General features: G+C 38.5%; 1 protein-coding gene across 4 annotated transcripts in view; it reads left to right on the forward strand.

Annotated features, from left to right (window-relative positions):
* RASGRF2 (Ras protein specific guanine nucleotide releasing factor 2) overlaps window positions 1-24,070 on the forward strand; it is a 265,347-nt gene that overhangs the window by 69,125 nt on the left and 172,152 nt on the right. For 3 of the 4 annotated variants that reach the window (XM_031666740.1, XM_031666741.1, XM_031666739.1), the window contains exon 2: window positions 13,096-13,202. In XM_031666740.1, coding sequence (XP_031522600.1) covers window positions 13,096-13,202 — 107 coding nt within the window. Of the gene's footprint in view, window positions 1-13,095; window positions 13,203-24,070 lie in introns of those variants that run through there. The other variant, XM_031666742.1, reaches the window with a different exon arrangement.

Raw genomic sequence — 24,070 nt, forward strand, 5'->3', positions numbered from 1 at the left:
GGCAGCAGCAAGACCGGGGGAGGGGTGTCTGCCATTGCTGAGGCTTGAGAAGGTAAACAAAGCGGCCAGGAAGCTCAAACTGGGTGGAGCCCACTGCAGCTCAAGGAGGCCTGCCTGCCTCTGTAGGCTCCACCTCTGTGGGCAGGACATAGCTGAACAAAAGGCAGCAGAATGTTCTGCAGACTTAAACATCCCTGTCTGACAGCTTTGAAGAGAGTAATGGTTCTCCCAGCATGGAGTTTGAGATCTGAGAATGGACAGACTGCCTCCTCAAGTGGGTCCCTGACACCTGAGTAGCCTAACTGGGAGACACCTCCCAGTAGGGGCCAACTGGCACCTCATACGGCCAGGTGTCCCTCTGAGACGAAGTTTCCAGAGGAAGGATCAGGCAGCAACATTTGCCGTTCTGCAGTATTTGCTGTTCTGCAGCCTCCACTGGTGATACCCAGGTAAACAGGGTCTGGAGTAGACCTCCAGCAAACTCCAACAGACCTGCAGCTGAGGGTCCTGTTAGAAGGAAAACTAACAAACAGAAAGGACATCCACACCAAAACCCCATCTGTACATCACCATCATCAAAGACCAAAGGCAGATAAAACCACAAAGATGGGGATAAACCAGAGCAGAAAAGCTGAAAATTCTAAAAATTAGAGTGCCTCTTCTCCTCCAAAGGAATGTGGCTCCTTGCCAGCAACGGAACAAAGCTGGATGGAGAATGACTTTGACAAGTTGAGAGAAGGCTTCAGATGATCAGTAATAAAAAACTTCTCCAAGCTAAAGGGGGATGTTCAAACCCAACGCAAAGAAGCTAAAAACCTCGAAAAAAGATTAGACAAATGGCTAACTAGAATAAGCAGTGTAGAGAAGACCTTAAATGACCTGATGGAGCTGAAAACCATGGTATGAGAACTACATGATGCATGCACAAGCTTCAGTAGCCGATTCGATCAAGAGGAAGAAAGGGTATCAGTGACTGAAGATCAAATTAATGAAATGAAGCAAGAAGAGAAGTTTATAGAAAAAAGAGTAAAAAGAAATGAACAAAGCCTCCAAGAAATATGGGACTACATGAAAAGACCAAATCTATGTCTGATTGGTGTACCTGAAAGTGACAGGGAGAATGGAACCAAGTTGGAAAACACTCTTCAGGATATTATCCGGGAGAAATTCCCTAACCTAGCAAGGCAGACCAACATCCAAATTCGGGAAATACACAGAATGCCACAAAGATACTCCTTGAGAAGAGCAACTCCAAGACACATAATTGTCAGATTCACCAAAGTTGAAATGAAGGAAAAAATGTTAAGGGAAGCCAGAGAGAAAGGCTGGGTTACCCACAAAGGGAAGCCCATCAGACTAACAGCGGATCTCTCAGCAGAAACTCTACAAGTCAGAAGAGAGTGGGGGCCAATATTCAACATTCTTAAGGAAGGAATTTTCAACCCAGAATTTCATATACAGCCAAACTAAGCTTCATACGTGAAAGAGAAATAAACTCCTTTATAGACAAGCAAATGCTGAGAGATTTTGTCACCACCAGGCCTGCCTTACAAGAGCTCCTGAAGGAAGCACAAAACATGGAAAGGAACAACCGGTACCAGCCACTGCAAAAACATGCCAAATTGTAAAGACCATCGATGCTAGGAAGAAACCACATCAACTAACGAGCAAAAAAATCAGCTAACATTATAATGACAGGATCATATTCACACATAACAGTATTAACCTTAAATGTAAATGGGCTAAATGCCCTAATTAAAAGACAGACTGGCAAATTGGATAAAGAGTCAAGAGCCATCAGTGTGCTGTATTCAGGAGACCCATCTCATGTGCAGAGAGACCCATAGGCTCAAAATAAAGGGATGGAGGAAGATCTACCAAGCAAATGGAAAACAACAACAACAACAAAAGTAGGGGTTGTAATCCTAGTCTCTGATGAAACAGACTTTAAACCAACAAAGATCAAAAGAGACAAAGAAGGCCATTACATAATGGTAAAGGGATCAATTCAAAAAGAAGAGCTAACTATCCTAAATATATATGTGCCCAATACAGGAGCACCCAGATTCATAAAGCAAGTCCTTAGAGACCTACAAAGAGACTTAGACTCCCACACAATAATAATGGGAGACTTTAACACCCCACTGTCAACATTAGACAGATCAACGAGACAGAAAGTTAGTGGATATCCAGGAATTGAACTCAGCTCTGCACCAAGCAGACCTAATAGACATCTATAGAACTCTCCACCCCAAATCAACAGAATATACATTCTTCTCAGCACCACATCATACTTAGTCCAAAATTGACCACATAGTTGGAAGTAAAGCACTCCTCAGCAAATGTAAAAGAACAGAAATTATAACAAACTGTCTCTCAGACCACAGTGCAATCAAACTGGAACTCATGATTAAGAAAACTCACTCAAAACCACTCAACTACATGGAAATTCAACAACCTGCTCCTGAATGACTACTGGGTACATACCGAAATGAAGGCAGAAATGAAAATGTTCTTTGAAACCAATGAGAACAAAGATACAACATACCAGAATCTCTGGGACACATTTAAAGCAGTGTGGAGAGGGAAATTTATAGCACTAAATGCCCACAAGAGAAAGCCAGAAAGATCTAAAATTGACACCCTAACATCACAATTAAAAGAACTAGAAAAGCAAGAGCAAACACATTCAAAAGCTAGCAGAAGGCAAGAAATAACTAAGATCAGAGCAGAACTGAAGGAGATAGAAACACAAAAAGTCCTTCAAAAAAATCAATGAATCCAGGAGCTGGTTTTTTGAAAACATCAACAAAATTGATAGACCGCCAGCAAGACTCATAAAGAAGAAAAGAGAGAAGAATCAAATATATGCAATAAAAAATGATAAAGGGGATATCACCACTGACCCTACAGAAATACAAACTACCATCAGAGAATACTATAAACACCTCTATGCAAATAAACTAGAAAATCTAGAAGAAATGAGTACATTCCTGGACACCTACACCCTCCCAAGACTAAACCAGGTAGAAGTTGAATCCCTGAATAGACCAATAACAGGCTCTGAAATTGAGGCAATAATTAATAGCCTACCAACCAAAAAAGAGTCCAGGACCAGATGGATTCACAGCCAAATTCTACCAGAGGTACAAAGAGGAGCTGGTACCATTCCTTCTGAAACTATTCCAATCAATAGAAAAAGGGGGAATCCTCCATAACTCACTTTATGAGGCCAGCATCATCCTGATACCAAAGACTGGCAGAGACACAACAAAAAAAGAATTTTAGACCAATATCCCTGATGAACATTGATACAAAAATCCTCAATAAAATACTGGCAAACCAAATCCAGCAGCACATCAAAAAGCTTATCCACCACAATCAAGTCAGCTTCCTCCCTGGGATGCAAGCCTGGTTCAACATATGCAAATCAATAAACATAATCCATCATATAAACAGAACCAAAGACAAAAACTGTATGATTATCTCAATAGATGTAGAAAAGACCTTGGCCAAAATTCAACAGCCCTTCATGCTAAAAAGTCTCAATAAACTAGGTATTGATGGGACATATCTCAAAATAATAAGAGCTATTTATGACAAACCCACAGCCAGTGTCATACTGAATGGGCAAAAACTGGAAGCATTCCCTTTGAAAACTGGCACAAGACAGGGATGCCTTCTCTCACCACTCCTATTCAACATAGTGTTGGAAGTTCTGGCCAGGGCAGTCAGGCAGGAGAAAGAAATAAAAGGTATTCGATTAGGAAAAGAGGAAGCCAAATTGTCCCTATTTGCAGATGACATGATTGTATATTTAGAAAACCCCATCGTCTCAGCCCAAAATCTCAAGCTGGACAAACAACTTCAGCGAAGTCTCAGGATACAAAATCAATGTGCAAAAATCACAAGCATTCCTATACACCAATGACAGACAAACAGAAAGCTAAATGATGAATCAACTCCCATTCACAATTGCTTCAAAGAGAATACCTAGGAATCCAACTTACAAGGGATGTGAATGACCTCTTCAAGGAGAACTACAAACCACTGCTCAACGAAACAAAAGAGGACACAAACAAATGGAAGAACATTCCATGCTCATGGATAGCAAGAATCAATATCGTGAAAATGACCATACCGCCCAAGGTAATTTATAGATTCAATGCCATCCCCATCAAGCTATCAATGACTTTCTTCACAGAATTGGAAAAAACTACTTTAAAGGTCATATGGAACTGAAAAAGAGTCTGCATTGCCAAGACAATCCTAAACCAAAAGAACAAAGCTGGAGGCATCATGCTACCTGACTTCAAACTATACTACAAGGCTACAGTAACCAAAACAGCATGGTACTGGTACCAAAACAGAGACATAGACTAACGGAACAGAACAGAGCCCTCAGAAATAATACCACACATCTACAACCATCTGATCTTTGACAAACCTGACAAAAACAAGCAATGGGGAAAGGATTCCCTGTTTAATAAATGATGCTGGGAGAACTGGCTAGCCATATGTAGAAGGCTGAAACCGGATCCCTTCCTTACACCTTATACAAAAATTAATTCAAGATGGATTAAAGGCTTAAATGTTAGACCTAAAACCATAAAAACCCTAGAAGAAAACCTAAGCAATACCATTCAGGCCATAGGCATGGGCAAGAACTTCATGACTAAAACACCAAAAACAAAGGCAACAAAAGCCAAAATAGACAAATGGGATCTAATTAAACTAAAGAGCTTCTGCACAGCAAAAGAAACTACCATCAGAGTGAACAGGCAACCTACAGAATGGGAGAAAATATTTACAATCTACCCTCCTGACAAAGGGCTAATATTCAGAATCTGCAAAGAACTTAAACAAATTCACAAGAAAAAAACAAACAACCCTATCAAAAAGTGGGCAAAGGATATGAACAGACACTTCTCAAAAGAAGACATTTATGCAGCCAACAGACACATGAAAAAATGCTCATCATCACTGGCCATCAGAGAAATGCAAATCAAAACCACAACGAGATACCATCTCACACCAGTTAGAATGGCAATCATTAAAAAGTCAGGAAACAACAGGTGCTGGAGAGGATGTGGAGAAACAGGAATACTTTTACACTGTTGGTGGGACTGTAAACTAGTTCAAGCATTGTGGAAGACAGTGTGGCAATTCCTCAAGGATCTAGAACTAGAAATACCATTTGACCCAGCCATCCCATTACTGGGTATATACCCAAAGGATTATAAATCATGGTGCTATAAAGACACATGCACACATATGCTTATTGCAGCACTATTCACAATAGCTTGGCTTGGAACCCACCCAAATGTCCAGCAATGATAGACTGGATTAAGAAAATGTGGCACATATACACCATGGAATACTGTGCAGCCATAAAAAAGGATGAGTTCATGTCCTTTGTAGGGACATGGATGAAGCTGGAAACCATCATTCCGAGCAAACTGTCACAAGGACAGAAAACCAAACACAGCATGTTCTCACTCATAGGTGGGATTTGAACAATGAGAACACTTGGACACAGGGCAGGGAACATCACACACTGGGGCCTGTCATGAGGTGGGGGGAAGGGGGAGGGATAGCATTAGGAGATATACCTCATGTAAATGACGAGTTAATGGGTGCAGCACACCAACATGGCACATGTATACATATGTAACAAACCTGCATGTTGTGCACATGTACCCTAGAACTTAAAGTACAATTAAAAAAATAATAAATTTAAAAAGTAACTCAGTAGACTGGCTAAGTTTATGCTAGTTACAGCTGAATAGAGAATTGGTGAATTAGAAGAAAGTCTTAGGTAATTCAGCACAGAAAACAGAGAGATAAAGAAATGGAAAATATGAATGTAAAGGTGTTGTTAAGGCATATAGACGGTGGACTGAAGGATTCAAATGTACATCCTATGGGAGTTAAAGAAAGAATAGGGGGCATGGCAAATTAGTAACATTTGAAGAGATTGCAGCTGAGAACTCAAGCACTGAACTCAAGAAGCTAGAAGAACCACAGAACAAATATCCAAAGAACAGATGATAAAAGGAATATGGAGAAGAAATTAATAAAACAGAAAAACAACAGCAATAATCAGGAAGTCCTACTGATTTCAGAAAACATTTGTAGAATTACCATTTTTTAAAAACGGCACAAATAATATTAAACATGGAGAAAATGTACCAACAAATACTATAAAGAAAAATGAAAACTTAGATGAAAAGGATAATTTAGAAGGAAATGTTTTTCAAATTGGCCTTTTTTCTTTTCCTGGTACTTACCTTCATATTTTAAAATAATATGCTTATAGAGGTATTTCTTGGGTTATGAATTTTAAGTATTTCCTATTGAATTGTTATAGTCATTGCAGATTTAGCTCTATTTTCCTCCTGCCATCTTCTTACCTTCTGCCTCCCTCTCTCCTGTTCTGTATATATGATTATATCAATAATTTTGGTAAAATCAGCAATTTTGATTAACACTATGATAGAAATACTGTTATTAATTAATTGTTATTAATGCTATCATTGGAAATGTAGTTCACTGCAGAGCCAAATAATATACTATTTTTACTTTTACTTTTCCGGATAAGTTTATGTTTTCTTCCTGAAATTAATAATTGCCACCCCCCACATCGAATTTGCTTAGTTTTCTGTTTGCATGTCCTTATTTTTTGATAAATATTTTAATATATCTGTGCCACTCTTAACTATAATTTTTTCACCAAATACTTAGGGACATTGTATACCTATTCCAGATATTTTATCCGTTTTTTTAAATTCCTAGTGGCTTCCCTTCCAGATACTCCCATCTTGTCAAAATTAGGCTGATTGTTCTCTGGATCTTTTGTACAACTGTCATTCAGATATTTTCCTATGTTACATTCCTGTGTTGGAACCATAGTTTCCTGAGCCCTCTGTATTCCTATTTCTTAGTTAATCCCTTTATTTGCAATAGAATATATACAATAACTTCCTTAGGAAGGGATTTGTATTAGTCCATTCTCATAATGCTAATAAAGACATACCTGAGACTAGGTAATTTACAAAGAAAGGAGGTTTAATGGACTCACAGTTCCATGTGGCTGAGGCGGCCTCACAATCATGGCAGAAGATGAAGGAAGAACAAGGGGATGTCTTACATAGCAGCCACAAAAGAGAGAGCTTGTGCAAGGCAAATCCCATTTATAAAACTATCAGATCTCATGAGAATTATTCACTATCATGAGAACAGTATGGGGGAAACCACCCCCATGATTCAGTTATCTCCCACCAGGGCCCTCCCACAACACATGAGAATTATGGAAGCTACAATTCAAGATGAGATTTGGTTGGGGACGCAGCCAAACCATATCAGGATTCTACAAGGAATATTTTTCAAGCTGCTAAAAAATATGTATTCTGTCCTAATACTTGATTGGTAGTTTAGTTGAATATAGAATTCTATGTTGAATATATTTTTCTCCTCACGACATTAAAGGCATTGCTCTACTTTCTTCCAGCAACTCTCAATGCTATCCTAATTTCACATCCTTTTTATGTGGCTTCTTTATTTTCTGTCTCTCTCTGGAAGCTTGTAGGATCCTCTTTTTGTCAGTCCTCTTCTGAAATTTCATGATGATATTCCTTTGTATGGATCTTTAGTTATTTGTTTTAAATTTATTACACAATGTTAACATACAAATATAAAGAACGTTCAATATTTGTGTACTTTCACTCAACCTGGGATATAAAAAGATCAATACAAAATGATTTATGTGAAATGATTGAGAGAAAGAGAATATAAATGAGGCAAAAAATGTTAAAAGGTGCACCTAGGTGAAGTCTTTATTGTGCTCTCGGAAAATTTTTAAAGATTACAAAAAAAATCAAAATAAAAAGTTTTTTTTAAGAAAAAAAATTCAGTTGAAATCCCATGTACCCCTCCTTGAAACCTCTTGCTATCCTTTCTCCCCTAGAGAAACCTATTATCTTCAGTTTAATGTTTATATTTCCTTGTATTTCTTTATATCTTTCTAACTATGTACATATCTAAAAATAAATAGCTTGATATGCATAGTTTTAAGCCTTATGGAAATGATATCATACTGTATATACAGAAACATTTTTTGCTCAACATGGAGTTGGTTCATTTGTGCTGTTCTTTGTAGCTCTAATTATTCATTTTAATTGCTTTATGGTATATTATTGTACAGATACTCCTTGTAGTATTTGTCCTGTCTCCTGTTGGTGGACATTTAGATTGATTCCAGTTGTTTTGTAATTCTAAAATGTGAATATGTTTACTTGTACCAGTACGTGATTGTTTATGGTACATGTGGAGGAGTGATATTGCTAAGGTGAGAGGATATGTGTATCTTCAGCTTTACCAGGTTTTGTCAAATTGCTTTCCAAAGGACTTGTTCCAATTTGTGTAACCATAGTATATAATTCTTTCCAGTGCTGTCTCCTTGTCAACATTTAGTATGGTCAGGTGTTTTAATTTCTGTCCATCTGATGGAAGTGAACTGTTGTTTATTTTTTTTAAGTTTTCATTTCCCTGATTATGAGTAAAATTAAATGTCCTTTAAAATTTGTTAATCATTTGTATCTCATCATCTGGATGTGGTGTGTTCATATCCTTTGCCTGTATTTATATTGAGTTTAAAAAAATAGTGATTTGTAAATATTTGTATATTCTTTTTTTTTTTTTTTTTTGTAGAGACGGGGTTTCAGTATTTTGCCTAGGCTGAAGTGCAGTGGTGGAACCATGGCAAACTGCAGTCTCAAACTCTTGCCCTCAAGCAGTCTTCCTGCCTCAGCCTCCCAGGCAGCTGAGAACGCAGGTGCATGCCACCATATCTGGCTAATTTTTAAATTTTCTGTAGAGATGGGGCTTTGCTATGTTGCTCAGACTGGTCTCAAGCTCCTGGGCTCAAGCAGTCCTCCTGCCTTGGCATCTCAAATTGCCAGGATTACAAGAGGAGCCCCTGTGCCTGGCCTATATTCTTGACACTAATTTTTATCAGTAAAATTTGTTGCAAGTATGTTTTTCAAATCTGTGGCTTGTCTTTCACTTTTATGGGTATCATTTGTTGTATAAAAGTTTTAAATTTCAATGCAATCAACATTTTCAATCTTTTTTTTATGATTTGGGCTTTGTGTCTTGTTTAACAAGTACTTTTCCATCCCAAGATCATAAAGATATTCTCTTATATTACTTTCTAACAGTTTTAAAGTTTTGCTTTTACCAGGATTTGACTCTTCCTTAGAATCAGATAATAAAATTTTCTCCTTAGCCTATTCATATGGTAAGTTATATTAACAGATTTCCTAGTATTTTGCTGTATTTTGATTTTTCCAACTTTCTGATAAGCTTAAAATTATTTCAAAAATATGTTTACAAATTGAGTTACTGTAAAAGTGATTTAAAAGGGATATACCTAAAATATAAAAAGAGAACATTAAAAATAAAGTGATAGAAGAGACATAATATGTAAACACTAACCAAAAGACAAAGTTAGACTATGATGCCAAATGTGTATAATTTGGGCTAAAGAGGGCCACTATATCAATAAAATATTTAATTCATTAGAAAATGTAGCAGGTCTAAACTTGTCCACACCCAATAATATATATTATGCATTAAAACACATAAAGCAAAAACTGACAGAACAAATGGAAAAAAATGTAATGTGCTCCATTTCATTGGATTTTAAACTGGCTCTCATTAATATAAACATCAATCAAAAAAGAAAAAACAGAATGTAGAGGATATGCATCTTTCAACTTATGAACTACATAGAACTTTGTACATACAAGTAATATAACTGTAGAGGTTGTAAATATTAGTACATCCATTAATATAACTTACCATATATATAGGCTAAGGAGAAAAACCACATGATTATATTTATTAATGATATTATCCTTTTTATACAAATTGCTTATATTTTTCCAGTTTGTCACACGTCTTTATGCATTGCTTACAGTAGTTTTGTTATGCAGAAGTGTTTTATTTTTGTGTAATCAAATCATTAGTCTTAATGTTTCTGGATTTCAAGTCCTAGTTAGGACAGTTCATCCTATTCAGAGGTATAGTGGCATTCACTCGTTTAAAAAAATACTCTTATGGCTTAATTTTTTTACTTTAACTTTTTGTTTGTTTGTTTTGAGGCAGAGTCTCACTCTGTAGCCCAGGCTAGACCAGTGGCCCAATTACTGCTCACTGCACCCTGCAGCCTTGACTTCCTGGGCTCAAGCAATCCTTCCACCTCAGTCTTCCGAGTAGCTGGGACTACAGCTGTGTGCCACCATACGTAGCCAATTTTTTCTTTTTTCTTTTTGTAGAAACAGGTCTCAAAAAAAAAAAAAAAAAAAAAAAAAAAAGAAAAAAAAAAAAAAAAAAAAAAAAAAAAGGGTGTCACTATATTGCCCAGGATGATCTCAAACTCCTGGGCTCAAGCGATCCTCCTGTCTCAGCCTGCAAAAGTGGTGTGATTACAGGTGTGAGCCACCATGCTCAACTTATTTTATTTTTTTAAGTGACTTGATACTATTCCTCAACTAGGGAAATGGAATTGTTGGGAAATAAGCAGAAGAGGAATAAGATACTTTATAATTTCTTACTACTGCTGATAGTAATATTATAAGTAGTATTTGATATTATTGTAGTAATTATCAATACAATAGAGCATTAACATTTCTGACTCATTTGGAAATTTTCCTGGTGTTCAGTGGATTTGGGGGAGAGTTTTTCTAGTCTCTGTTACACGGAGGTGGTAACCCTTCATAGTTCCTGATGTTATGCATGGATCTTAGCTCCAACTTGGTGCCCTGCACAGAGCCAAGACCATGGGGACCATCCCCTTGGATGTTAGAACCTTGGTTCCTGTGCTTTTTGCTATGGCTTTGCCTTTCACCTTTGTTTCTATTCCTGAGGATTCCTTTTTTTCTCCCCTACTTTAGCTTGGCTATGTATATTTCACCCAGTTTGGGATTTTCCCTCAGCTTGGTTTACTGCTTTGCCCTATATCGGTTCACAGTGGTCAGGAACTTGGAGAGGACATAGCCTAAGGGGCTTGGAAATAAAATGGGGTAGAGATGAGCATTAACTCTGGAGCACTACTAGTTTTTCTGGATCTAGTGGCTTGTTTTAAAGCATTTTGAAACTTGATAGGCTAGAGCAAATCTTCAGATAGCCCATGTGTTCAAGTACAACTTAAAAATATCTGAGATTGGTGGGGCGCGATGGCTCACGCCTGTAATCCCAACACTTTGGGAGGCCAAGGTGGGCAGATAACGAGGTCAGGAGTTCGAGACCAGCCTGACCAACATGGTGAAACCTCATCTCTACTAAAAATACAAAAATTAGCCGGGCATGGTGGCACATGCCTGTAATCCCAGCTACTCAGGAGGCTGAGGCAGGAGAATCACTTGAACCTGGGAGATGGAGGTTGCAATGAGCCAGGATCACGCCATTGCACTCCAGCCTGGGTGACAAAGCGAGACTCCGTCGCAAAAAAAAAAAAAAAAAAAAAAAAGTCTGAGATTTTACTGACTGATTGTGATCTACTGGGTGTATTGTTATTCGTGAATGTTGTCGAAGGGCAATGCATCTTCAACTCAAGACATCTGTCACTTTGTCTAATTCAAAGCACATTCTAAACTCAGCATACATATATATTTCTGCATATTTTACATGAGAATTCTCCGCTTCTTAACACAGATTATTCCAAGATGATTGTAAAATATTTCTGCTTTAGAACTGTCATCTGAGGACTCTGCTTACTGTTGTAAAGCTCCCCATTCCATGTCTATCTTTGCTGGAACACGGAGTGGTTGAGTAAACTAGCATGAATTTGGGAGTCTTTGAATCTTGGTTATATGATTATCTCTGTTATAGAATCCTGAGAAGCCATTTACAAATTTTTATCTGTGTATTTATAGTATAAAATTGTCCCTTGTTTGGTGCACAGTTCTATGAATGTAAACACATACTTGGATTTGTGTAACCTCCATAATCAGGATACAGAACCATTTTATCACCACCTAAGCTCCCTCATGTGATTCCTTTATAGTCACACACTCCCACCCCTGACCTCTGGAAACCCCGATCTGTTCTCTGTCCCTATTTTAAGAATATCACACAACAGGAATTGTATATAGTATGTAACCTTTTGAGACTGACTTTTCTATTCAACCTGATGCTTTTACTCCATGTTATTGCTTTTATCAAGAATTCTTTTCTTTTTATTGCTGAGTAGTATTCCATTGTTTGGATGTACTGCGTTTATTTATTCACTCACTTATTAAAGGATATTTAGGTTGTTTCCAGCTTTTGGTGATTATGAATCAGGCTCATATGAGAGAAATTATTTTACCCCTGATAAATGTCAGTCTTTTCCCTACTTAAGCCCAGTTCCTTTCATCCAACAATAACTTATGTTACACCTCTACCAAAAAGGAATTCTGATCACGTATTGACCCCTAGGATGGCAATTACATTTCCTTTCCCATGTCAAGTATGCATTCTGGAATACTGTGTTGAACACAATTGCAAGGCTACCTCTGGGAAAACAGGGACATAAGCAATTGATGACATCTGCTAAGGTTGCAGAAGAGGCAAATGGCAGCAATTGGACTGCATAATTATAGGCATATTGCTTCCCAGAATGGAGAATAGATATAGAATATAATAGATAATAGATAATAAAATTAGCTAGTGCCGTGATATAAACTTATGCGTCCCTGCAGCTTTATCACACCACAAAAAAGGAAAACATTTGGAAAATATCATATTACCTTTCATTTATCTGCATAGCCCAATGTGTGCAATATTCTTTTTTGTACTTATATAGAAAGGTACATAATGGGAATGTTAAGGGTTGACCCTAACTGAGGGCTGTTCAGCTGCAGTCTGTGGTATCTTCTAGGTGCAAAGTCATTGCCGACTGGACCAAGAGTGAAATGTTGCATTTTGAAATAAAATTTGCATAAGCGCTGATGTATTTTGTAAATATATACCCTTTGTAGGCAAATACTGTGTTATTATGCTGTTGTGCTTGAAAAATAGAACTAAACTTTTTGTGTTTGTTTTCCTTTCCAGTATTACTTTACTGTTCTTTTTGGCCATGAAGGTCAGAAGCCACTGGAGCTGCGCTGTGAGGAGGAGCAGGATGGTAAAGAGTGGATGGAGGCCATTCACCAAGCCAGGTATAGGCTCAGTCCTCCAGGGTGGTACTTAATTGTCTGGGTCCTGCATTGGGGTTATCACTGTTGGTGGTAGTTTTGGAAGAACTTGCAATTCTAAGATGAGTTTTCTCCTGGTACCTGCTCCTTAGTCATGTGTGAGATAATTATTTGAGCTTTCCGTGGCTACATTCCAGCTAAAGATTAATGGTAGTAGATAAAATGATAATAACAAGTAGTAGTAGTAGTAGTCACTTTTATAGATTTCTTCCTATGTGCCAGGCACTGTTATATGTGCTTTCCAATTACAGAATGTATTGAATATATTGACTCACTTATCCTGTCAACAATTGGCAAGAGGGGCATTATAATTCCCCTGTCTGCAGATAAGGAAACTGAGGCCTGGAAGGTTAGTTTTCCTGCCTGAGGTCACACAGCTAGTAAGCCACAGAGCTGGGAGATGGCCCTAGCCCAGCCTACATTTGTAAACCCTGCTTTGTGTATTTTGGTTATCAAAAGAAGGTGATGACATCCTCTATTTAGAGAAATAGAACAGTGTGAGTTCACTTCCGCCTAAGAAACAGCAGGAGGGTGGAAAGGTGTGTACAAGGTCTTAAATGGGAACTAGAAATCTGAAAGAGATGCAGGGCAGGTCCCTCTCTTTTGTTTTCTGATTCAGTCCCTAAACCTGGTTCAGTTTTGTTTCCCATGGCTCTCAAGCTCTTGCTTTTTGCCTGTCCACTCCCTAATCCAGGCTGCCACTCCACAATTCCCTGCTCTCTTGTCTTGCTCATCTCTTGGGTATTTTGGGCCAACACTCTAGCTGTGGCATGCTTTCTTTTTCTTCACCTGATGAGCCTTCCCTTCTCCATCTGTCTGTTCCTCTCTCTACCACTCCTGCCCTGAGACATCTCCCTGCAAGTCAGCCCTCACTGGCACCCTCTTCAAATGGCTGCAGTACTTGCATTGTGTACTGCACGTGGGCGACAGCAATTCTGGTTATCATTGCCTTTTTAATATAGTTAATGTGTTAGATTTCTGTTTTCTGGGTAGGATTGTATACACCTTGAGAATGAGGAGAGGGATTGGGGCACATTCATGTCTGAGTGAAGCGCATTGCTAATTATGTAGTAGGTGATCAGGAAATTTCTTCAGTTTACTTATAAGAATGAGGCATTTAGGATGGGCATGGTGGTTTATGCCTGTAATCCCAGCACTTTGGGAGGCTGAGGTGGGCGGATCACCCGAGGCCAGGAGTTCGAGACCAGCCTGGCCAACATGGTGAAACCCTGTCTCTACTAAAAATACAAAAATTAGCTGGGCGTGGTGGTACCTGCCTGTACTCCCAGCTACTCAGGAGGCTGAGGCAGGAGAATTGCTCAAATCTGGGAGTCGGAGGTTACAGTGAGCCAAGATCACAGCACTGCACTCCAGCCTGGGGGAGAGAGCAAGACTCCATCTCAAAACAAACAAACAAACAAACAAACAAAAAATAACAAGAAAAAGAATGAGGCATTTCTGAGCGAGTTCAGGCTGTTCTTTGAACCCTTGATGCTGTCTCTTCAGCTACTTATATTTACCACCTTCTCTGACAAGCAGTGTGCCAAGTGCTTTACATACTTAACTTTTTTTAATTCTTCACAACAAGCTAATAGGGCATTATTATCCCCATTTTACAGATGAGAAAACAAAAATTTATGACGGGCAGATTGGCCAAGTTCTAACACAAAGTTGTCAAGCTGCCGTTCTGGGATTCAAATCCAAGTCAATTGGACTTCAGGACCCTTAGCTAGTGTTCAATATTGTACTTACCTGCATTGTCCTCTTTATCTCTACAGTCTTTTCTTGTTCTATTTTTTTTCTCTTCCTCATTCAAAGACGAAAATAAATTAATGTGAGACTAGGGTTGAGAGTAGATGTTATTTGCAAAATTTTTCAGTTCCTTTTCTTTCTCTGAGTTGCATGGGGCTGGCAACTTAGTGCCGCTCTCCATAAGGGCCCCAGGGGAGCTTGCCACGAGTCATCATGACCCCGGCACATGGTTCAACCATCCTTGCTCTTGGTGCTCTCTGTTTGAGGGTTTTGATCCAGACTTGGGACTAATGCAGAATGACTTGCTGTAGAAAGAAAGTCAAGCCTTCAAAGATGAAAGAAGCATCAAGCTGGCAAGGTAGAGCCCTTGGGTCATTTCCAGACACAATCTTTTCCTTTCTACAATCTCTATTCCTTTCTACCTAGGAGTTAAAATACATAATTTAAAACATGCCTGTTTTCCCATCTTTTTTATTCCAGGAGAGCAAGCACCATCAGTAGCCCAAATGCGTTTGTAGTTGCCAAGCAAATATCTTGGTGAACCAAATACAAATAATGCAAGTTGCTTTAAAGATGATTAGATTTCAAGTAAGAAATCTTTTTTCTGTCCCAGGAATGCATTTTGTCATCTACAGGAAACTGAGTCAGTAATTATTTGGTGGCGTTTGACATACAGTCAAAACCAGGGCATGCGTGATCTTGTCAGGAGACAGACTTCAGAAACCACTTAAGTGGTTTAGGTGATACAATGGTGAAAATTCTCTTCTTTTAAGATTTGAAGATTTGGTTAATAATTGACTTTTTTCTTGATGTTTTGACTTTTTGGTCTATTACGTTTGCTTTTCCCTTGACTTGAGACCTGGGACTGGGTTCTTTGATAACTTCTTTTAATCTGACTGCTTTATACTGAGTTTTTATATTTTACTTTTTGCATTGAGGTATTTCTTAAGTTTTTGTTTTCTAAATCAGGGAAGAAAACTTTTTGATCTAAGATTGATTAAGTTGAGTTTTTGGTGTAAACTTGGATCTGTAAAATTCACCTTGATTTTGTTCATGTACGAACAAAGCCAGAAAGTTAATGAAGCTGATTCGGAGCGAGAATTGATCAGCCATTTTTGCTTGACGTTGTAATAAAACACAATTAATTAATTATGGTTGGTTGACTAAACATTTCACCCTCAAAGGACAGTCTGATGGCATTAATTCAGTACTGCTGCCTTTCTAATATAAAAGTTTTAACTACTCCATATTTATGGTTTTATTGATCCCTCTTTTAAAAAGTCAAAACTTTTGATTAGTTTAGCACGAGACGTTCTTTTCCGAGCTGCACATCCTCCTGTAGATGCTGCTTAGATTCAAAGACTGCTCAGAACCCCTTCTCTGTTTACTTTTGTTTTCCTGGGATGGCTTTTCAGTACCAGCCTGGGTGTGCTGTCTTTGTGTGCTATGAAAATCACATTGTTCTATTGGTTTTCATATCTCAGAGCAGAATCTACTTGCCCCCACTTTGCCTTCAGAGAATCTTAGGGTCATTTTCTGGGATGTCCAGTTGCATGTTTTCTCCTTTAGATCTGGCCCAGAAAAAAAAAAAATCATTTTGGAATTAACATTTTTCATTTTGAAGCTTTGACCAGTCCAAGAAGCTCATTTTAATGTTTTGCTTACCATTCGCCAATACTGCATTTCTAAGAACACGGGCACATTTAGGATATCATTTTACCACATGTTATGGCACTAGTTCAGGGGAAGCTGCTACCAAGACCCAGTCTTGTTTTTGTCTGGTCGAGCTGAGACCAGAGCATTTTCATAGCAGTTACGTCTATGCTTATTTCATATGTGGTTTGCTACTTGAGTATGGAACTCTGGACATAAAAAATAACCTGACATTTCTTCTTTGTTTTCTTGTCCATATGTGTCCATCATGGTTAATTTAGTTGTAGACACTAGGACAATCAAAGACACTGACCTGGTTGATTGTGAGTCCTTAGGGCTTGTTAGCTGAAAAGACAACTTTTCAGTGTTTCATCTGCTAGAACATGGACCAAGCAAAGTATCAGCAGTTAAGAGATAGTCATGGCCTGGATGTGGATCCAGTTGTATATCTTCCAAGGGTCTTCCCATCTTGGACTAATACCCACAGGACCTAGACTATGCCTAATACCCACAGGACCTAGACTATGGCATTTGGGAAGAAACGAGGAAGGTTAGACTAGGGTGGCATCTAACACATCTCTCAGGCCCCTAACTTGGACGGTGTCACTCACTGGGAGAAGAAATGTTGAATGAGGACAGGTTTGTGGGGCAAAGATGATGAGCATTGGCCAGGAAGCATTGGGCAATTTCTGCTGGAAATTGGAAGAGTATGATTATCGCTGGGAAAGGAAGAGAACTGTGAGATACTGAATTTATCCCTTGGTATGTTGAGTATCCAGGGGGCTGATAGAGAAGCAAGGTGTATCCTGAGGAGAGAGGAGAGTTTGGGTTTCTACCAAGGTGGAGGGATTGGGAAAACAGATATTGAGAACGTTGAGCCTAGCATAGAGCACTGTTGAATATGTGTAGCTTCGCACACCCTGCAGATGGCTTGTGTGTTCTGTGTTTGAGACTGTCGCACTATCTTTTGCCTGCTTTCCGATTTCTTCAGCTGAACCTGCTCAAATCCCCACCTCAATTCTCTTCCCTCCCCTCAGGGTGTATCTTGTGCAGGTGGATCGCAGGCTTTCCTCTAAGGGCAGAGCATACAAAAAAGAATTACAAAAAGGAATATGTTTCCACTCCATAAAGCTCACGTCAGATGGTGTTTGGCAAGGGCCTGACCTGACCCTTTCTTTCACCCTATCAGTCTCCAACTTGATGAACAGAGAGACTTTATCTTCCATTAAACCTTTCAATTAAGCCTTATTCTCTTTTCCAGTGAAGAAAGCTGTAATGCAGCCTCTTGGGTCTGTTTTTAATGTTTAGTCCTTTCAATTACATGTGCCTGAGACAGCTGTTGTTCATTCTCTCTCTCCCTTAAAACACACACACATGCACACACACACACAATGTGGTAGCTGCACCAAATGCCCAACACCTAATGCTTGTGACCTCATCCTTGGAAAAAGGCTTAATTTGCAGCAAGTATACAGTATAAAAATCTGTACAGCACTAAAGGCCGCTGTGTATATCATATCATCCCCCTAAAATCAGCCCTTTAGAGAATGCACACAGAGAGAAATCCCTCACAAATCAGAGAAGAGTGATGACATAGAAAAGCTGAAAATGTTTCATGTGTCACAACAACATCACAGGACTAGAAAAATTAGAGATGGGCAGTGATGTTATAGCCTAAAGCAATCCAACACCATAATTTATATTCTTCTTGTAATAGTAAGACTGTCACCACTTTAAAGCTGAAAATGTGAATTTTGTCCATTAAAGGTATTTTTTACATATATATAAAATATATATATATATAAAATAAATATATAAATATATAAATAAATATATATATATAGCTAAGAAATTCTGTCAGGGCTTTGCCTTCATATTTGCCACAATGAAAGAGAATTCAACATTTCTTTTTCTTTTCCAGCCTACAAAGTGCAACATGAAAGAGAAGGGATACTGTGTAAACTGTGAAGTATTTCACTTGATTTGATGGTTACAATTTGTTTTCTATAGGGAAAAGCTGGGCTTGGATTTTCTTATTTTAATACTTTGTTAATACTTTTGTCAGGTGTCTTTCCTCCTTCTCAGTGTTTTTGTTTCAAGTGCTTTTGCACCTTAAGCATCCAGCTGACCAGGCAGTCAGACCTTTTGCCTACACTCACCAGGCAGGCCCCATCCTCACGTGCACATCATCTCACCTGCAGGCGGGAGCCGTCCTCATGATTCTCTTTGCCTGCTCCAGGAGAACCATCTCCGGTTCAAGACAAATTTCTGCCTTGAGCTCTTTCTCTGATTTCTTGCTTCATTACTTATTCCATTTCTCTCTTATATTTCCAGTCTGTTTACTCCTCACTCCTTAGCTTTTTTTCCTGTGTTTTTTGGATCTCCTGAAAATCTCTCCTGTCTCAAAAGAGAAATGAAAGCCTTTTCTTGGCACTGATTACTCCTCTAGCTACTGTCTTCTCTTGCACGTGCAGCCCGGCTTCTTGAAGAAATGGTTCGGTTGCTCTCCTAGGCACGCAGCTCTTCCTCTTTCCAGCTCTTGCTGGTGGGTTTTGTCCCTATTCTACTGTAACTGTTGTCACCTGGATCAACAATGAATTTCCAAAGCTTTTCTTTCCTTATATAACTTCAACTTTCTGTTCATATTTTGAATTACACCAGTAATACATAAAAGCAAGTTCCCTAAAAAAAAAAAAAAAAAAAAAACAAAGAAAACTCCGACAATACAAAAGTAAAAAGATATAGTTCCACCCCCTCCCCCTTTATTTCCCCAAGCCCATTTACTTCCTCAGAATATTTACTGGTAACAGTTTGTTGTGCATACTTCCAGATTTTTCTGTACATTTGCATATGGATAGATAGGTAGAATGATATAATTAGAGACATTTTATTTGCTATTCACATTATTCGCCACCTTTTTATGTTCATTTGGAGGGCTTCTTTTAACATTAGTTTATAGGGATCTAAGTCTTATCTCGAAATTTTCATTCCTTTTGTTTACGATGTCTCTCCTGACTCTCCCTCTACTCCTTTGACAATTTCTTTTTGTCCTATTTCACTACTCCTTGTGTTCTGTCGCTTTCTTTACTGTGGCTGCTTGTGTAGGGCGTTGCTTTTGCTCTCCCTGTTTCCTCACTTGGATCCACTCCCCAGACTTAGGCCATGTAGATAGAGCTGCTCTTTCTCAATACTTGCTCTGCTACATACCATGCTATATGCATGATATCTCATGAAGTAGCTCAGTGAATCTGAGTATTGGAGAAATGAAATGACCTCCTGAGGGCCACCAATCTAGTAAATGACAGAGCTGGAATCAAGTCCTGGGCAGGCTGACTCCAAAGCCTATGCACTTAACCACAAAGATATATAGCCTCCATTATATGTAGAAATTCACCCACATGTATTTTTCTATATTGAACTATCTGTATATCATCTGTCACTGGGTGCTCAGAGTTACTTGATACTAAGCAAGACAAACCCAAACTCATGTATTTCTCTAGGCAACTTCATATTCTTTCCCTGGATAGGAATGCAAAGCATAGTCTCCTATACACTCAGTCACTCAAACCAGCAGGATATCATCCCCTGACCCCGTCCTAACTGCTCACTCCAGTCACTGCTTGTGGATTCTACGCCAGAACATGACTGTTCTCTGTTCCTCCACATGTCTGCAGCATTGCACTGGTGCAGGCCACCAACACCAATTGCCTGGACTATTGCTCTGCCACCTCGCCTGTCTCTTCCAGGTTGGCTTCCTTCCCATCCATTCTCTACAGTTACTAGAGTGCCCTTTCTAAGCAAACATCTGATCTGCTGAAGGAATTCCGGGGTTCCTGGTTGCTTTTAGTTATTATAATTCAGTTTACTTCTTATTGTAGAAAATTTTAAATGTATGCAGAGAAAGAGAGATAATGGTCCTCCATGTTGCTTTAAGAAGATAAAATATTCATTATTTCACTAGTATTTATTGCTTCCCTACCCAGTGCTAGACTTTGCCCTGAGTTCTGGGATGGAGTGAGCCAGTCCAAGCGAGGCCCCTCCGAGCTGACCTCTGTGAACTCCTCGTGCCACTGCTCCCCTTATGTCCTGGGCGCCAGCTGGAGCCACCACATACAGGAATTTTAATGTGTGGGAATGTCTCTTCCAGTCTGACTTAAACCAACACATCTTTCAGGATGGAGCCCTTAGCAGCTTGCATCTTCTTTCCTGGTCCTCTTCCTCTGCCAGCAGGAAGGCCTGACCATTCCCTTCTTTGAGCCCTCACTGTAACTTCTTATTTCGCTCAAAGCACCTAAGAGATTATTGCATTGATTTGTTTATGTGTCTGTATCTCTCTGTCAGCCTCAATCCCTTCAAAGCAAATTGTGTACTACTCATCTTTTGTGCCCTGCCCCAGCATGGTGCCAAATTGCTTTTCAGAAATGCGTGTACTGATTTAATCTCCCTCCACTAGGGCAGAAGAAAGCTGGAATCACTTTTTAAAATCTTTACTGTATCAGTGGGTTAAAAATGATATATTGATATAATAAGCATTTTCTTGATTATTGGTAAGATTGTGTTTTGCTATCGCTAATATCTGTCTATATTTCCTGTATAAATTATCATCTCATATCCTTTTCCCATTTTTTTCATATTGGTGTTTTTCTAGAAGTTTTTAAATAAGCTCTTTGTAAGACAAAAATGTATTCATCTTTTATATTTGTTCAAATCACCCTGCGTCATTTTTTTGTCTTGTAGTTATACCTATGGGATTTTTTTTGACATTAGAATTTTTGAATTACAATGCAATGAAAGTATATTACTTTTGGGGGGAAGTTGTTCTATTGCTTTTTAAAAAATATTTTTAAAAATCGAGGTATACTTCATATACCATAAAGTTTATCATTGTAAAGTGTATAATTCAGTGTTTTTCTAGTATAGTCACTAGGTTGTACAACCATCACCACTAATTTCAGAGCATTTTCAACACCAAAAAGGAAACCCCATATCTGATAGCTGTCACTCCCATTTCCCCACTTCCCCTAGCTCTAGCCAACTGCTAATCTCCTTTCTGTGGAGATTTGCTCATTCTGGACATTGCATATAGATGGAATCATACAAACGTTTTGCATCTGATTTCTTTCACTTAGCATAATGTTTCCAAGCTTCATTAATGTTGTAGCCTATGTTAGTACTTCATTCCTTTTAATGGCTGAATTCTATTCCACTGTATGGATATACCACATTTTATTTATCTACTCCTCAGTTGATGGCCATTTAGATTGTTTCCACTTTTTGCCAGTATGAGTAATGCTGCTGTGAATATTTGTGTGCGTTTGTATGTGAACATATGTTACCAACTCTCTTGGGTATATGCCTAGGAGTGGAATTGCCAGGTCATTTGGTAACTCTACGTTTAACTTTTTGAGGAACTGCCAAACGGTTTTCTACAGTGGCTGCACCATTTTACATTCCCACCAGCAACGTATTGTGGGTGCCAGTTTCTTCACATCCGTACCAACACTTATTTTTGTTGCTTTTTTGCTTAGAGTCTTTATATATTCTCATATATAAGCCCCTTTAATCTATTCTGGTTGGATTAATACAGTTATATATGTACTCTTGCTGAAGAATTTTTTGTGATGATAAAGATAATTCTACCAATACCTACTTATGCACATTTGAAAAGAAATGAAAGTCTCAGTGTTAGGAAAGACTCATTAATGTCTATTGTGATATTAAACATTTTCCTCAGCTTCATAATATAGTACTATGAAAGATATGCACTTTTAGAAGCACTCCTTAAAACTTCTCTGTCCCAAGGTAATAATTTTACCACTAATGATGTTCTGTTGTGTTTCCTAGTAACAATATTTTGCCTGCTTTTATATTTAATTGTACTTTAGAAAGGATTATCGACAACTTTCCATGTGTCCCAAAGTTTAGTGAAATGTTTAAGTAATGAACTGTGACTGTGAACAGGAAAGAAGGAACAATATTTAGAAGAGGGGTTTTTAGTCTTTAATTTTTGTTCCTCTTTTTGATCTCTCTTAACTAAGATGCTTGTGTTTCTGTTTACTGTAGAGGGGACAGCTTAGGAGGGAAGAGCCTGTCAGTAGAGAGAGAGATTGGTGGAGGAGACAGTGTTAGGACCTCATGTTAATGTGGTATCTAAAAAATATTAATTCGCCAATGAAGTGGAGATCCTGACATGAGGGAATCTGACACCAGAAACGGTATATGATAGTAATGCCGAAGGAGTGTGAGTAAAGATAGAGAAACTGGCCTTGCTTAGGTAATGCCAAAGCCAATGTTGCTTTGATAGGAGCTGTACTATTGTCATCCGTGCTTGGATTTTGCCCACTCCCAAAGGCATCATGATTCTCTTGACATGAGCAATGCTGATTCCAAACAGTTTTCTGGATAAAATTTAGCATAACCCTGGAGATAGGTGGAGTTTTTCCTTAGTGACCTGGGCTGTGACATTTCATCTTGGGTTTGCTTCATATATACGTCTTCAGTCAAAATAAGTGGGGCAGAATTCTGGCCCAGCAACAACAACCTCTTGCTAAGCTAATATAATTTCTACCCTTCTATAAAATAACTAAGGTCTGTAATTTCACACTGTGCCTCTGCTTTGGACTTTTCAACATTTTATTTGAATGTTCCCTTTTCTCCATATGGAGTGATGTTGATTAGGATTTTAAAAAAATTTTTATTTGTTCATTTATGATTGATACATGATTATTGTACATATTTACGGGGTACAAGGTGACGCTTCAATACACACATAAATTGTATCATGATAAAATCAGGGTAATTAGCATATTAATCAGCTTAAACATTTATTATTTCTTTGTGATGAGGACACTAAAAAACCTCTCTTCATCAGGGCACAGTGGCTCGTGCCTATAATCCCTGCACTTTGGGAAGCTGAGGCCAGTGGATCACTTGAGCCCAGGAGTTCAAGACCAGCCTGGGGAACATAGTCAGACCTCATCTGCACAAGAAAATCAAAAAATTAGCCACGCCTGGTGGTGTGCACCTGTAGTCCCAGCTATTTGGCAGGCTGAGGCAGGAGGATGGCTTGATCCCAGGAGGTCAAGGCTGCAGTGATCTGTGATTGTACCACTGCACTCCAGCCTGGGCAACAGAACGAGAACCTGCCTCAAAAATAAATAAATAATTAAATAATTTAAAAAACCTCTTTTCCAGCTATTTTGAAATATTATAATATGTGATTATTAATTCTTACAAATATTACACACTAATATTTTGTTCCCATATATATCCTAATGTTGACATCTGTTTGTACTCAACAGCTGAATTTTGAGTTATGCTTTCACTATGTTGATTTATATGTCCTTTGGCAGGGGAAACCTTTTTTTGTTGTGGGAGTTGAACTAAAAAGCAAAAATACAAAATAAAAAAATAACCAACCAAATGAA

The sequence above is a fragment of the Papio anubis genome, chromosome 5 (genome assembly GCF_008728515.1).
Source record: "Papio anubis isolate 15944 chromosome 5, Panubis1.0, whole genome shotgun sequence".
Classification (NCBI taxonomy): domain Eukaryota; kingdom Metazoa; phylum Chordata; class Mammalia; order Primates; family Cercopithecidae; genus Papio; species Papio anubis.